Raw genomic sequence first — 15,883 nt, 5'->3', positions numbered from 1 at the left:
ATCACATTATTTTACTTACAAGGTAGAGCTTCGAGACTTAGTAGTACATAGGTACCAATTATGAACCAATTATACGCACATTGCGTTGTAGAAACAATAAAACCGTGTTTCAAAAGCAGAGTTCGAATCGCACTGAGAACGGTTCCGCACAGTAAATTTCGCAAAAACAATATAAACTGAAGGACCATAACTTTTTCCTATAACAAATACTTTTTCAGGGTGCCACGTTTGCAAAGTGTAAAGGTAAACGTGGGTAAACCTTAACGATGTATCGTTGTGAAATAACAGCTTAATAGCTACCTAATTTGGATTTAAAATAAATAGATAAATTATAATTGAATAAAAGTCAATAGGTTCAAACATAATTATAGTTAGTTACACTTGATTTATCTTTTTTAGGGCAATAATAATAATTAAATAGAGTAAAACTCTACCAGTAGATTGCACGATCTCATAGATTACTCACTACCTATAAAGACAAACTGTTATTTTTCTGTATTCCTTCGTTGATACGGGACTCTAAAACCACTAGAAACATAGGTTGCTACGTAAAGGCAGATGTTTCTATAAATATCGTTTACGATACACGTGTTAAATTTTATTTATGTGTCCAATGCAAACATTGTGATTGTGCAGTAGTTGCATAATGCATTAGATAAGATAGTATGTTGAGCGACATAAGTGGACTGCATTGATCCGTTTACCCTTGATTTACCCGGTTTAACCAAAAACGGGGAAAACTAATTTGTAGTGCTAAACATTATATTTCCAGTGAACTTTTTAGGAATGGTTGGAAACGATTTTAATTTGTTTATTGTTTCATACAATTCAGTATAGTAACGAGTTGGTGGAAATACAAAAAGGTCGTCTATAGATATTTTTCAGGTATTTTTTACGCGGACGGCGGAACCATTTGTCTTCATAATCGGAGCGTAGAGCAACTCCAAGAGCAACTCACATGAAGATGTGACGTAATCAATGACGCATTGAGAGACAGCTAAGTTAATAAATACGCTATGCTTGCTGTATAATTGAAAATAATTATTTTTCTCGCATACTCGAAGTTAACAAAACATTTTAAGAAACATGTAAAGTTACGCAACTGTGAGCAATTAAGGACATCGATAGTATAAGTAAAGTTTAATTGCGGCATAATGAATATTGCAATATATCATCTATGAAAAATAATTAAATTAAATAATTCATAACTTTGTAATCACCTACGTTTGATAATTTAAATTCTTAAGTGCTCTAGGTAGAGTATATAAGGCGAAAGATGGCCATCGTTGGGATTTAGTTGAGTCCCATATACCCCTTTAGATAGTAAAACTGCTGAGGGGATGCGAAAATGCATTTCCAAACGTTACAAGAAAATGTAGAGTTACAAGGAAACATGATTGGCTTAACTTAATTTTGTTGTTAAACCGACGTTTTTAGTTAATATAAAACAAGTCTTAATACATCAATTAAAATATACCTATCATATATAAATAGGTAGGGTAATAATATTTTCTACAAATGAATTAAAACGTCTAACAAATAACAACAGCGTGCGTAGTAATTAAGCAAGTTACCTCCACTGTAGAGCCTTTTATATCTAACTCTGCTGTGTTCTATGGGATACCACATCCATGGTCCACAGGATTTCCTGATTCTGTGAGGTCACCAACATTGCGAGACACGAGTCTCAAGAGTCAAGAGTCAAGACAATCGAAGCCCAGAATCCCGCCAGTCGCCGACGTACACGCACGAAGCGCGCTCGCGCGAAGTAGTGACTAAAATCCAGTGTAATTAACTAAATTCGAGTGTTTTCTGTGTGGATTGACTTTAAATAGGTACGTCATATATGTCCTTTCTATTAAATAATGTGCATCTTTAAAAATTCCTGAGGTAAACAAGAAATACCGGATCGCGAAATCCCTTAATTAATTAAAATCGTTAGCGATCGCTGAAATTTCTTCGCTTTCGTTTTGTTCAGTTTCTTTGTTTATTTTTAAACGGTATCATTAACTCTTCTTACCTACGTCTGTTTTTATGGAATTTTCTTGTGAACGTATTAAAATATATACCTACTGTGTACGCGTTGTACATAGAAGCGAAATAATTATATTACTATTCTTCTATGTAAAATAGCAAAGAAATCATGCCATATCAATACTCTACATAGAGCGCTTCGAATTATCACGCTTATCGATTTTTTCCTATGATGTGCGTAATTTATTTTCCATATAAATATTCGTAATAAGTTATCCTAGTAATCCTACCCTATTTGGCTATTAAAAAATGTAAGGTATTATTAATAATTTATTTTGGCTTTTTAGTGTCAAAATTAATAATTTTGGCTTCTTGCACGGTATAAAAATTAAATTGCCCATTCCAAGTTTTATCTATTCTTCTAACTTCGCTATGTTATAAAATCAATTTATAGGGTAATAAAACAGCATGTTTATATTTAATAAAAGAGTATTTAACGTTATATCAAAGCTAGTTTCCGATCTAAATATTTGCATAATTTATACAAGTACGGGTCATTACTTCCATAACAGATTCAAGGTAGATTATGCATTACCTACTGCATTAGGGCTACAATTCGCAAAACAGGATCCTAGGTGTCAAGACCTACCAGTAGGTATGGATATTCAGAAACAGAGCAGTTGCATTCTCTATTCTTTTATTTACAAATAGGCATATCAATGCAAGAATTCTATACATATAACCTTCTTGATCTTGTTGGTGCCTTGGTACTCCACAGTCAATTCATAGGCCTGTTAGGGTCAGAAGACAATTATTTTTTATTCTCTGATTAGTAATTGATTTCAAATTTAAAACTTAATAAATATATAAACTGCACAAACTGTCTTTTATGTAAATAGGTATTTTCTTTATAGAAAATATTATAATGTAAAAAATATTTAACAATTACAAAATGACGCTCATTAAGTCGAGTTCCTGTTGTTTCTTGACTTATTACCTACATACTGACTGGTCTCTGACCTCTCACTGCTCATATATAACATTATATTTTCATGTTTCTTTTTTGCAGATTCATTATAATGGCAGCGTACCACTTTATGGGTTTGATCATCGTCGCTACATTAGGTGAGATTTCCGTTATAGATTATTATAGGTACCTACTTACTAAGAATACTTACTATTGTTTGAATGAAAAAAATGTTTTTATCTACAATCGTGATCTAATACGAAGTAATAATGCCAGTCGTATAAAAACCCATATCGACTCATAAGTCACAACAAAACACGATAAATATTTCATCACAAAAAATAACAAGTTAAAACTAAACATCCAAGTCTTTGGATTTGTTTTACATTAGCTTTACAACCGGTTGCGATTCTGGTCGGAAAAAGGACTGTTTGAAATAAAACACTGGCCGTTTAATGACCACTAAGAAAAGAAACCAATAATTTGAATTAAGTTAAAGCTTAGTTACATTTTACCGTGGTTGCCTGGAAGAGATCACCAATAAGTGATAAGGCCGTCAAATTAGTTGCACTCTGTCTTTTCTGTAAATAGTTCAAAGTTTTCCTGTGTGAACAACTACAATGTTAAAATTTAAAGTATTTAATATCAATAAAGCTTTTTAGTAGTAGTTAAATACATCAATCAATCGAAATAGGTACCTTTAATCAAGGTATAGACTATAGAGATATTTACAATTCTCTTTCAACATCTATGTCATACTACCTATTGCAATTTGCAACACTGTAGGTAACCTAATTAATAAAGGCATAAAGCCAGCTATAATAATTTACCTTGCTTATCTACGGTTGATGGATAAACAATATCCTTTTACATTTTCCTACAATTGCAATTGCCGCAAATTAAAATTTTCCGTGTTCATAAGTTGATATATCTTACACAGATACACTAATCAAATTGTTTTTCTAAGGTAGTTAACTGTTTTAAAAAACATTGTGATCTTGATATTAAAAAAAAAAAACAAGAGTAGGTACTAGACGTACTAGACATTTTCAAGAAAATGAAATGAATATGAGCCATTTGATAGAGATAGGCTGATAACCCTGTAATTGCTATAACAATTGTCGGTACATATAGCTTATTATTTTAATACACTACTATAAATACGCAATTCATTTCACAAATTGCCTCTAGTAGAAACAGAAGATCGAGATAAAAAAAATTAAATTCTTTAAAAATATGTATGCTTGTGTTTTTCACGCACTTTGAAAAAGAAACTCTACATAAAACCAACGGTGTGCTCTCCCAAATACTTCTTGCCACTTATGTATGAATCACACCCACGGCATATTATATTTCTGAGAATTTATCACAAGATGTCATTATAATGTAATTAATTAACAATGATCGTGAACAATGATGCGATACAAATATATACATATACAAATATACAAATATATAATAAAAATATGTATGCTTGTGTTTTTCACGCACTTTGAAAAAGAAACTCTACATAAAACCAACGGTGTGCTCTCCCAAATACTTCTTGCCACTTATGTATGAATCACACCCACGGCATATTATATTTCTGAGAATTTATCACAAGATGTCATTATAATGTAATTAATTAACAATGATCGTGAACAATGATGCGATACAGCAACGTTCCTAGTGTTATGACGTAAATGTGTAACATGATATGAATACAAATCCTTTATAAAAGGAAAATTGTTTTTCGCCGCCCCGTCCGTCGTGCTGTAATCGCTAAAAAGTATTACAATTTTAAATTCACAGTCCGGTACATTGAAAATACATAATTGCGAATACTGATAGTAATCTGCATAAAACTACATACCAAATATGTTTTCATTTCGTCACAGCTGGTGACTTGTTTTTAATATAAGCGAATCACAAGACTTAAATAGCGTTATTATATAATACCTTATTCATATTTACGAACTGTCTGTAGTATTGGTATTAGCATAATGATTCACTGCTATGCTGTCCGTGAATGAATAAGATCGTAATCTCACTCATTTACCTTAGTTTGACCTTTAGGGCTTTACTTACCTTTGGCAAACGTGACTGCACGTTTCGCAAAGGTCTATGCGATAGAGTTAGTCCATTTGTAAATAAATTATATGCTAATTTTCTTTCGTGTATACTGTTCAGTGTGTGATAAATTCCCTGTCCGATAATTTATTACTAAAACCACAGACTAATAATAATATACTACGTATACAACTAAAACGATGGAAATTACAATAAGAATATATCAAAAATCAAAATATTAAGTCCTATATTTTCTGCTTAAAAAGAAGAGATTATTAATGGCATGTTTGGTAAAAAATTAACGAATAACGAGTAAGTAATATAATCTAAGTTTTGTACTATTTTACATGGTCGTACCGTCACTAATTACTTACGTTGTTAGAGTATTACTCATTTGAGAGTAAAACCAACTTAAATAATATGATGATTCATTCTTAAAATATTAGTAGGAAATAGGAATCTTACATTTTAAATAAGTCTTAAATCATATTATGATAATATTATAATGATATGGAAAATATGTTGCATTATCTAAACTAGTTTAAAAACCTACTGAGTGTGTAATATGGGATAGTTTACCGAGTGAGACCACAAAGTAAATATTGCTTATAGAGGCTCCGTTACTAGAACGCGAACGTTCAGATGATAAGTGCATTGATACTTGATAATCTGTGTTGATAATAATGACTTTTATAATTTTAGATCCTTCTGCCCTGAGTTTTTTTTTTCCTATATTAATTATTCATTAGATACAGACTTGGATACAGATTTTAGAATTTATGTTTCATTTGTAATTACAATTATTGATAGTTGTCGTTATTAAAACATGGAATTGTATTTAAGGTTCCATTCCATTGGGTTCCAAGGACAATAGAAGTCTAGACAACAAAGCAACTTTTGATCCATTTTAAATTTTGGCACGAATTCCAAGGTTTTAAACAATCGTGCATATAATAGCTTTTAAAGTCTTACAAACAAATACGTCTAATGCTTGGATGAAATTTAAATTTAGGTAAAATGTTTACGCAAATAATGCGATGTAGAGTTCGCGTATATGAACTGCAAACTATTCTATTTATAACTTAGGTACTAGCTGCTCCGCGCGGTTTACCCCCGTGGCCGTGGGTGAAGACCCCTGTTGGTTGGTCGTAGCTTGATGATATATAAACCTATAACCTTCCTCGATAAATGGGCTATCTAACACCGAAAGAATTTTTCAAATCGGACCAGTAGTTCCCGAGATTAGCGCGTTCAAACAAACAAACAAACTCTTCAGCTTTATAATATTAGTATAGATAAGTAGCATTCCTAGGCTGTGGCTAGACGCTAATGCAATAATTTCCTTGATTCCAGTTGAACATTGCCAGCATTTGTATTAACATAATGCAACAATAAAACATGAAAGGACCCTCTGCAGTCTTTTATAGTACGATAGTCTCCACTTTTATTACTGACAGAATATAAAAGTATAGTTCTAGGTTTACTTTGCAGTAAAAGCAGAGAACATCTACAACATTCCCAAGGCTCTTTGTCTTAAATAAGTGCTCATTCGTGACTCAGGAGTCTCCAAGTGGCTCTCAATTCTTTAACAACTTGAGAGTTGTGTTAATAACAGTGTTGTGTGTTGTACCGTTTCTTGTGTGGGAATTGGTATATAATTTTAGTTGAATATAGGCTACTAAATTGTTTCACACTAATATTATAAATATAGCACTGTGAGTTGTAATAGATAACTTTATAATTTACTTATTGAAATATAGAGACGACCAAACGAATAGAATTTCATATCGGAGTTTTCCTTTGAAAGGAGATTGCCCAAGTGACTATGGCACTTGGTATCGCAATCAAACTTATTGTGTCAAGATGAAATATAGCTCAATTTAAAGCTTGATGTTAGTACGATAAGCCGCAGTTCGCGACAATAAAAATAAAACAATAGTTTTATTCAACACTTAAAAAAAATACTTTATCGAGTTTAAACTAACGATGAACGTTAAGTTTTACATTCATTACATAGGTAATATTTTAATTTACAAGACAAATGTGAAAAGTCGTAATAAACATTATTTCAAAATAAATAACGTCGAACAATGCGTCGAATACATTCATTTCAAACAGAAACTGACATGGCGCTTGCAAAAGAGATAGTCTATATATGTGTCAAAACAAAACTTTTACTTTTATATCTATTTATTCGGTATAATTACGACTTAATAGTGATAAATATGATCATTATAAATACAAATAGGAATTAACAATATCACGAACACGAGACACAACTAGTATTTTACCGATTCCTTACGTGGTCATTCATGTTTCAAAACACAAACTTTTACTTTTATTTCTATTTATCCGGTATAATTAAGACTTAATAGTGATACATATGATCATTATAAATACAAATAGGAATTAACAATATCACGAACACGTGGCACAACTAAAATTTTACCGATGTCACCCGTGGTCATTCTCCTTTTTCTTAGTTTTTAGTTCGGCAGCGATGATTTTAATCCATCATTAAGAAATGAGTTTCTAAATCATTCAATTCATTTTATAAAGTCAATAGGTTTCTATGGTAATCACGCTTCTCATTCTTAAACGATAGAAGGTGAACACTTTCTATTTCTAATACTTACCCTGAAATAATTATGTTAAAGCATCACGGTTTCGCTTTCACTCTTATTTTAATGCTCGATTTTTTAACTAGCTTTTGATTAAATATAATTATAGTATTATATTATGAAATTATTATATTTCACTAAAACAATTACTTTATATCAAATTCAATGCAGTTTAAATTCATCTCATACAGATTTAATTTAACATTCTGTGTAAAGATAACCTGCGGTGCAAAGACACAAACAACTGCTTTCTCTAATAAATGTAAATTATCCATTAACTCATGCATAAACCAACCAGTAACCTTAGATTCAAAAAGTTGGCCGGACGAGAAATCTTGGCACTTTCAATGCCGATATTTATACAAAGCTTTTATAAACTGCATCAAACTGGTTTCGAATCACTTCGCTGATTTTGTGCGTACAGAGCCAGGAACTTCGGTGGACGTGGATTTATGATCGTCGAATTTTTCCTTTTAACGGTTCGTTACAAGAATAGGAACGACCAAGTACAACGTCCTGTTGCTAACGTGGTAATTAGGAATTTATTTCGCTTGTAATAGGTACATTTTGCTGCTTCAGTTTTTTTACATTAATATTCATTAGTTATGTTATTTGGAAAAAGATATTTGCATCGTACTTGGAACCCTCCTATAATTAATTAAAGAGTATGTAGACGACAACTTCTTTAACTTTTATTCTTTGCTAAAACGAGCCCGACAGTTAGAATTCTTATCTAGTATTAACATTTTATTCACATAGCATGAAATTAACCACCGAATTATTTGTCTAATTAAGGCAACATTCCTGTGTTAAATCTGTGGTTTTTGTTTGCAATTACATAATTAATGCACATGTTTCGCTCTTGCGTAACATGTAATTAATTGCACGCTCTTAATTATAGTGACTGCATTATACGCTGTTAACGGAATCCCGATTTGAAATTAAAATGTAGCACGACCCTAGACCGGGTGTTGGCAATTCCCACAAGCCTGCATGCGGCATGCGCTTAGCCACAAATGATCGAATGTCGTAAAAGGAACAATAGCACGTGATAGAATTTCATTCGGTTTCGAAATGCAGCTTTTATTTTCTTAGGCGGTAAAGGAACAAGCTGTGATGGTGACTAATGTGCTTGGTATACTGGTTTCCAATACATTGGAGATTACATCGCCAGCAAACAGATACTTCATGTCGCCGTCTTATTGCAAGGGAATGTTTTTTGCTTGATGTGGTCATCGATAACAACTGAGTATAAACTCTGGACTTCAGGCATATAGGTACCTAGGTACTTTTGAAACACACATTTTAAAGATTAAGAAGATTGTTAGTTGTTTCAATATTTAATATTAATGCCACATTAAGATAGGTAGACAGAGATATATACCTACTATCTTTACTACTGTGAATTATATATAAACATTGAAAGAAGTCTAAAACAAAGTTTAACATAACTGAAACTCTACCGTTAAAACTATTTATTATCTACCTTGAACTAAGACGTTAATTAATCATATTTAATTGCATATAGGAAGTCTACAAGACGGCTTGTTCTTGTGCTCTATAAAACATAATTAAAGCAGTATCAAACTGATAAGTCGTGAGATAATCTGTGCATGTAATCGGACACATGGATACGAACGCCATGTCCGGCAGCTGGCGAATGCATTTTCTTTTTTTTTCATCTTTCTTGTTCCACACTATAAACCCGTTTATAAAACAAGATTTTTTTTGTTAAATAAAATGCAGGTTATTGGAATTCTTTAAATTAAATGTATTTGATTTACGTATTTTTGTTTTTAATTGCTTACAATTAAAATACCGCATCATTTTTTCATGTAGAGTTTACTCTAGCATAGTCCGTAGAATAATTTAATAATCAAATATTGTAAAAATAAAACTTTTGTGTTTTATTATTTTATTTTATTAAGTACATAGGTACTTACATTGTTATGTAAGTAGTCAGTGTAACTTCGAAATAAAGACCAACGTATAATAAGACATGACTTTCGACATATCTAAGCCTTGTTTCCACTTGAGCATGCTCAGGCGAATGAGCGGCTCATTTGGCCGAGCCGCTCAAGTGGAGACGCCTGAGCATGCTCGGGCCGCGCGTGCTCAGGCGTCTCCACTTGAGCGGCTCGGCCAAATGAGTCGCTCATTCGCCTGAGCATGCTCAAGTGGAAACAAGGCTTGAATATGTAGATTTCCTGATTATTATTTATCAGAATTACCGTATGAATCACCTTCCGTGTTCCTCATAACTCAGAAAAACTATAGAGCTTTGTAGTTTACGCACCAGACGGAAATACCTAGGTACAGTGTGACAGTCTAATGACAGTGAACATTACGGATACAAAAACCTTTGGTAATTGCTGCGTGATCAATTAACACAAATCATGTTGGATAAGACGTGTAGGTCAAAACCCCAGTCACATAATATATTATTATGTTTATTTTTTATAAGTCTACTAAGGCTTCCGATATAAAGGTTTATGACTATAGAAAAGATCGTGTGTGCGGAGCACACGTGTCAGAAATGAAACTTCTTTGGCAAGATTCAAAGATACCGCCTACCGTCACCTTACTCAATGACGTGACGATATTGCCATAACGCGGCCTTAAAATTTTACTCTCAACGTGCCTAAATAAGTTTTACTTAAAAAAATATTCACATTGAAACGTGAAACGTTTTTCAAAATGTAAACATGTAAATAAGCAATCTAGAAATATAATTTAATAAAAATAAAGAAAAATTATGGAATTATAGAGTTGCCCAATCAAGTATTTCTTTCAGGCTAAGTTTCATAAAAAGTAGGAGTAAACGAAGATTTAAAAAATAAAATATGATGTTCATGAATTTATTGCTGGTTTAATATCATTTGCATTCTGTGGGTTAGGAGTTAGGACATCGGGAGTGTAATAATAATTAATAACATTCATTAAAAAAACAGCAATTAACGATTAATGGATAAATAATATATCATATATGTACCATTCAACTTTACTAAAGAACGAAATGAACACATCAGACGTCAGTACGAAAAATAAAAAATATAAACAACAAATCTCTGTACAATCAGCCAGCCATAAATCATTAATGCCAGTCAATTTATCTTACTTTCACTCAACTTATGAGGTTACAATGTCTAGAGAACTCGGCGTAATGAGTCACTCAGATCGCGAGATGATAATCTTAAATATGATTTTCTTACAATTCAAGCGTACTGGATTCGTATACCGTTAAACATACTTTAAATCCAAGTCTGACCCACTAATTGTTCGTTTTCGACACTAAAATTGTTTGCTTTCGGATAAGCTAAGTGGTAGTGTCCACTTAGCCCAAGTTAAACTTTATCTATTTGAAATAAATATTAACTCTATTACCGATAACGGTAAGCATCTCTCCACAACTTTCCGATGCGTTTTCTAGGGTCAAAGGCTATTATGTAATGAACAGTTGCGAAAGCAATTTGAATATCCATGTAAAGAAATTACTTATTAGATAGATAAATTGAGCTTTTATGTTAACGGGTTTGATATAAAAATAACGTTTTATAGACATCGTGAGGTGTTAAATATGTCTTTTAAAAGTTACGAGACAAGTAACAAAAACCTACCGTGTTCTTTGTAAGTTGTGAGCTTGTGTGTAAGTAATAGTGTTTTGTATAGGCCATAAACGCCTACGAACCGGGAATTGATTCAAAATCAGAATATCGGGCTCATAAAATATCAATTAGGTGTTGGAAACGATTTAATTTATTGTTATCTTCAATTTAACCTTTTTATCTAATCCCATTACTTTTTAACTTTTAAGAGTTTAATTATACATAATGTCATAATTTATGGGCGATTTGTTTCTAATTTCAGGTTTTAAATCATGTTATAGTCAGACCACACAAAACACGCCTCCCAGCCTTTTAAAAGAAGTGGAAGACAACAGTCGGTATAAAACATTAGAAGCAAATGCGACTCTTCTGAAACTTCTAGTCGACGACAAAGATGGAGTTAGCAAGTATGTTTGTTTATATTTTTTATCATTTAGGTATGTTTGCGCAAGTTTTTGACTAGTGTTTTTTGATAAATTTTTGGCGTTCGGAAGCGAAACTAGCAATACCGCTGTGATAAGGAGCAAATAACTTATCAACTTATGAATTGTGATCAGAGGAAATAATTAAAAGAAATAAGTTATTAAGAGATTTTTCCCGATAAAATCTCAAAGTATTGTCTCATAATATTTAGAATATTAATGTTCTATTAAGTATGATTGATTCGACTCGGAAGTGTACAGCAATTGATTATTCTAATAATTATAACGACCGCGATTAACAATAATACCAATTACCTACCTACAGATCGGAAGTATTCGACATGCTACATTCAAGAGATGACAACACGGACCACATGGACCTTCCAACGTTTCCAGAAGACGCAGAGGAGGGCAAAGTGGATGTACCTCTTACGCCGGACTCGCAAGCTGAATTCTTGCAAGGTATTTTTGGCTTAGGTATATCAGATCTATGTATTTAAATTATAAGTATAGAGAAATATCCTGATTTATATCCTGGACATTAATTCTGGCCGGTTTTGAATTGAGAATTGATTAGATTTAGGTTTGAGAAAGTACTCTTAATACTCGTGGTATTTGACGACGTTTCCGTTAACGAGCTAATGCTCATTTAACCCCACTATGTCAAATTCTTTTAGTGCGTAAAAAATATTATATATTCTAATACTGAACAATAGGTTTTCGTTTACATTCAAAGATCACGAAAGAATTCTTTTGCTTTAGCTCTATGTTCGTTTGACGTAAATGCACCGTAAGACATACTTTTACAATAGGTATGTTTGAAGTTAGATTGAATCAAACATTTGTAAAAACTCTACACAGACACACTCACGTATATAGACACACCTATATCATGACTGTATCTAACTGTAATGTCCTAAAATCAAAACTAAATACACAAAGACCTTTCACTTTTAATCGTGGGATCATAATCGTATATTGCGATTTGCGAATAATTACCATTGAATGAATGGGAAAAAATGAGATCAAAAAAACTCAATCAATGTGTCACTGGAAACAGAATAGTAAGTAGTTAGAGGTAATGCGTGGTGCTAATTATAATAATTGCTTCTGCAAACGATAGCAAGCTAGTATTCAGTGATTCATTATCTACGCGTGTAATCTGTGGGTATTGGTAATACCTATGTTTAAAGGACAACAATTATATACCAGTTGAGTTCTTGTTATATAAAATACGTAAATAAAAAAAATAGATAAGAAAAATAGCTAATGACTGATACTTGATTTTACGGAAGTATGTAGGTAACATATCTAGGTACGTAGTAACTACGTACTAATAAAATAAAACGCGTTTATAATTCGTCATAGTATCTAGTATCTATCATAGTATCTACCTATAGCAATATGTGACCCCACCTAATATATCTATACTATAATTTTAGCGGAACATACAGTTCGCAAGGACTCCGAAAATGCGCGCTACACAGGCGAGCCAGTGGGCGCTGCAGCAGGCATCATGGTGCTGGTCACTTGCAGTATCGTGTGCCTGGCCTACACCGGGCTCATTGTGTGGAGACGGATATATTTGTGAGTATTAAATTTAATGATAATAGTAAAAAAGAATAACGTCGAGTAGTTGGTGTATTTATTATTTAGTGGGAAATTGTAATTCACACGTTTTACATAATATATGAAATTATACCGTTCCCTGGTGGAAGATATATTATGTATGTATTTCTAATTTTAGAGTTCCTATTTTTGTTATTTACACATCAATTTTAAAGCAAAAAATATAAGAGGAAATCTATCATAGAGCTTCTTAGTTAGAGCTAACTTGGAATGTCCGTGATCGTAAGTAATTTATGTTTTTACAAGAAATTCCACAAGTTTCGGACAAAGGCTAGGGAAACATAAATTAAGGGAACACACACGTATTAAATTACGGCATAGTATATCCACGTTACGGTATAAAAACCCGAGCCTTCCCAGCATGAAGCCATTCTAAAGAAACTTGATACCACTGCGTAGGATGCGGTCAAGTGGATTGAATGCAACGTCTCATGAACTCGTAATTTATTAAGTTTATTAGTCTAGCCAGCTATTACTGTATCATATAGATTATAGAGATAATCTCTATAAATATCGTAGTCAATGGATATGTTGATATGTTAAATAATTAAAGAGTTTACCATATTCATATTCATGTGATTTTACTGCAGTAATGAAAATGTAAATCGTTTTCATTATAAATCTTTACTAGATTTCCACCCGCGGCTTCGCCCGCGTTTTCAAAGGAAAACCCGCATAGTTCCCGATCCCGTGGGATTTCCGGGATAAAACCTATCCTATGTGTTAATCCAAGTTACCCTCTATATGTGTGCTAAATTTCATTGTAATCGGTTCAGTAGTTTTTACGTGAAAGAGTAACAAACATCCATACATCCATACATCCATACAAACTTTCGCCTTTATAATAGTATTAAGATATATAAAAATGAATCGCAAAATGTGTTGGTAAGCGCATAACTCGAGAACGGGTGGACCGATTTCGATAATTCTTTTTTTATTATATTCCTTGAAGTACGAGGATGGTTTTTATGTAGAGAAAACGTAAATATGTACCACGGGCGAAGCCGGGGCGGATTGCTAGTTAACAATAAATTAACTTATAAATTAACTTTTTCATTTTTGACGATGTTATTCTATGCGCATTTAATTTGCAATTAACTTGTATTTAAAAATATGAAATATCTATTGTAGCATTAGAAATAGTACCGGGAGTAGGAAGATACCTACTGCATATTAAATAAATGCAATAGTAACGTAAATAGTATGGTAAAAATTATTGTTCCAACTACGAAGCCCTGGTTATCAAGGTTAAACGTCATATATAGCAAAATGTTCATTAGAATAATAAATTCTGTTTCTTTACAGGAAGAGGAATGGCCTGAAGCACGAGCTTTTACGGAACGAGGAAATAATAGCCGAAACTAGAATAGAGGTACCTATATAAAATTATAATACATAGATTAAATATGACATTGATAAATTACTACTTCCTATCGCCTACTATGTGGCCTACTATCACTCTAGGAGCAACATTTCCTGAAATATATTGATGTATGTCGACATTTAGAGCACTTTATAGTGATGAAAACTATGATTGTGTCAACTCGGTGGTCGAAATATTCTCATTTTTTTGACTCAACTATGTTGAATGTTCTAACAGACTAATATAATAATATACTAATACGTATAAGTACCTACAAGTTCTAGTATCTAATGAAATTCGGGTAGTATTTGACCAATCGGTATCGTAATACTAAATTAATGTTAAATATACTTATCCAGTATCATCGCGATATATTATGGAGCCTGGAGGCAAAACTATTTATAAAAAATCTTAGCAAATATTAAGTTTATGTTTTTGTTTCAGTTGTGAAAAACAAGATCTGGACAATGAGAGCAACGCTTTCTTGTTTAAGGCAGCTGCGGCCGTAAACTATATAAATATTAAGACTGATTTTAGGAGATTTAGATATTTTTGCTACAGTTTAACGCGATGTTTGTTGAATAGGCTTTCTTCGAAAACGTATTTTATGAGTTCTTTTATTTCTTCGTTTGTTGCTTTTAAATTTTTTATAACGTCGATTTGATAAAAATGTACCAATATTTAAATTTATTAGAATCAAAATTATCTTCAAATATGTGCCATATGTACATAACAATACATAAACAAACGAATGTGTATGATGTAATTAAATATTAGAAATATTACCTATTTATTTATAAATTTAAATAAAGTCAAAATATGTCTGTGATTTGATATTAATGAAGTGTATGTGAATGAAATAATAATGGTAATATTTAAAATAAAATATGAAAAACATTTTACAGCCTTTTATTTCACAATTCATCAACAACCTAAATACTTCATTTCATAAATACATTTATATAAATTATAAATATCAATATTTTTACTTCATCTATTCATTTACAATTTGTAAAGAGTAATTATTAATCTATATCTAATATATAAAATTCTCGTGTCACAGTTTTCGTTGCCAATTGCCATACTCCTCCGAAAAGGCTGGACCGATTTTCATGAAATTTTCTATGCATATCGGGTAAGTCTGAGAATCGGCCAACATCTATTTTTCACATGTACCACGGGCGAAGCCGGGGCGGACCGCTAGTACATATATAAAAATGAAACCCGTTTTCCCTGCTCACGGCATCACGCGT

The 15,883-nt window shown here is 32.2% G+C and overlaps 1 protein-coding gene across 1 annotated transcript; it reads left to right on the top strand.

Annotated features, from left to right (window-relative positions):
• The first annotated feature begins 1,683 nt into the window (after positions 1-1,683).
• LOC149485393 (uncharacterized) lies at positions 1,684-15,525 on the top strand. The gene is made up of 7 exons (XM_089699625.1): positions 1,684-1,835; positions 3,044-3,099; positions 11,479-11,623; positions 11,964-12,100; positions 13,081-13,225; positions 14,573-14,639; positions 15,075-15,525. The coding sequence occupies exons 2-7, from the start codon at positions 3,054-3,056 to the stop codon at positions 15,078-15,080; spliced, it is 546 nt and encodes a 181-aa protein (XP_089555751.1). The 5' UTR covers positions 1,684-1,835; positions 3,044-3,053; the 3' UTR covers positions 15,081-15,525.
• Positions 15,526-15,883: the final 358 nt, after the last annotated feature.

Source organism: Colias philodice, chromosome 10, assembly GCF_061535455.1.
Source record: "Colias philodice isolate Cphi_HAF_F1 chromosome 10, ilColPhil1 Martin Lab GWU primary, whole genome shotgun sequence".
In the NCBI taxonomy this organism is placed as follows: domain Eukaryota; kingdom Metazoa; phylum Arthropoda; class Insecta; order Lepidoptera; family Pieridae; genus Colias; species Colias philodice.
The sequence above is the reverse complement of the archived record's forward strand: the minus strand, read 5'-3'. Positions and strand labels throughout refer to the sequence as shown.

Bases quoted from the DNA above. Each gene is read 5' to 3' on its own strand.
- LOC149485393 (XM_089699625.1), top strand. From the start codon at position 3,054: ATGGCAGCGTACCACTTTATGGGTTTGATCATCGTCGCTACATTAG. The intron at 3,100-11,478 runs GTGAGATTTCCG...TTCTAATTTCAG, and splicing joins GATCATCGTCGCTACATTAG to GTTTTAAATCATGTTATAGT. The intron at 13,226-14,572 runs GTGAGTATTAAA...GTTTCTTTACAG, and splicing joins GTGTGGAGACGGATATATTT to GAAGAGGAATGGCCTGAAGC.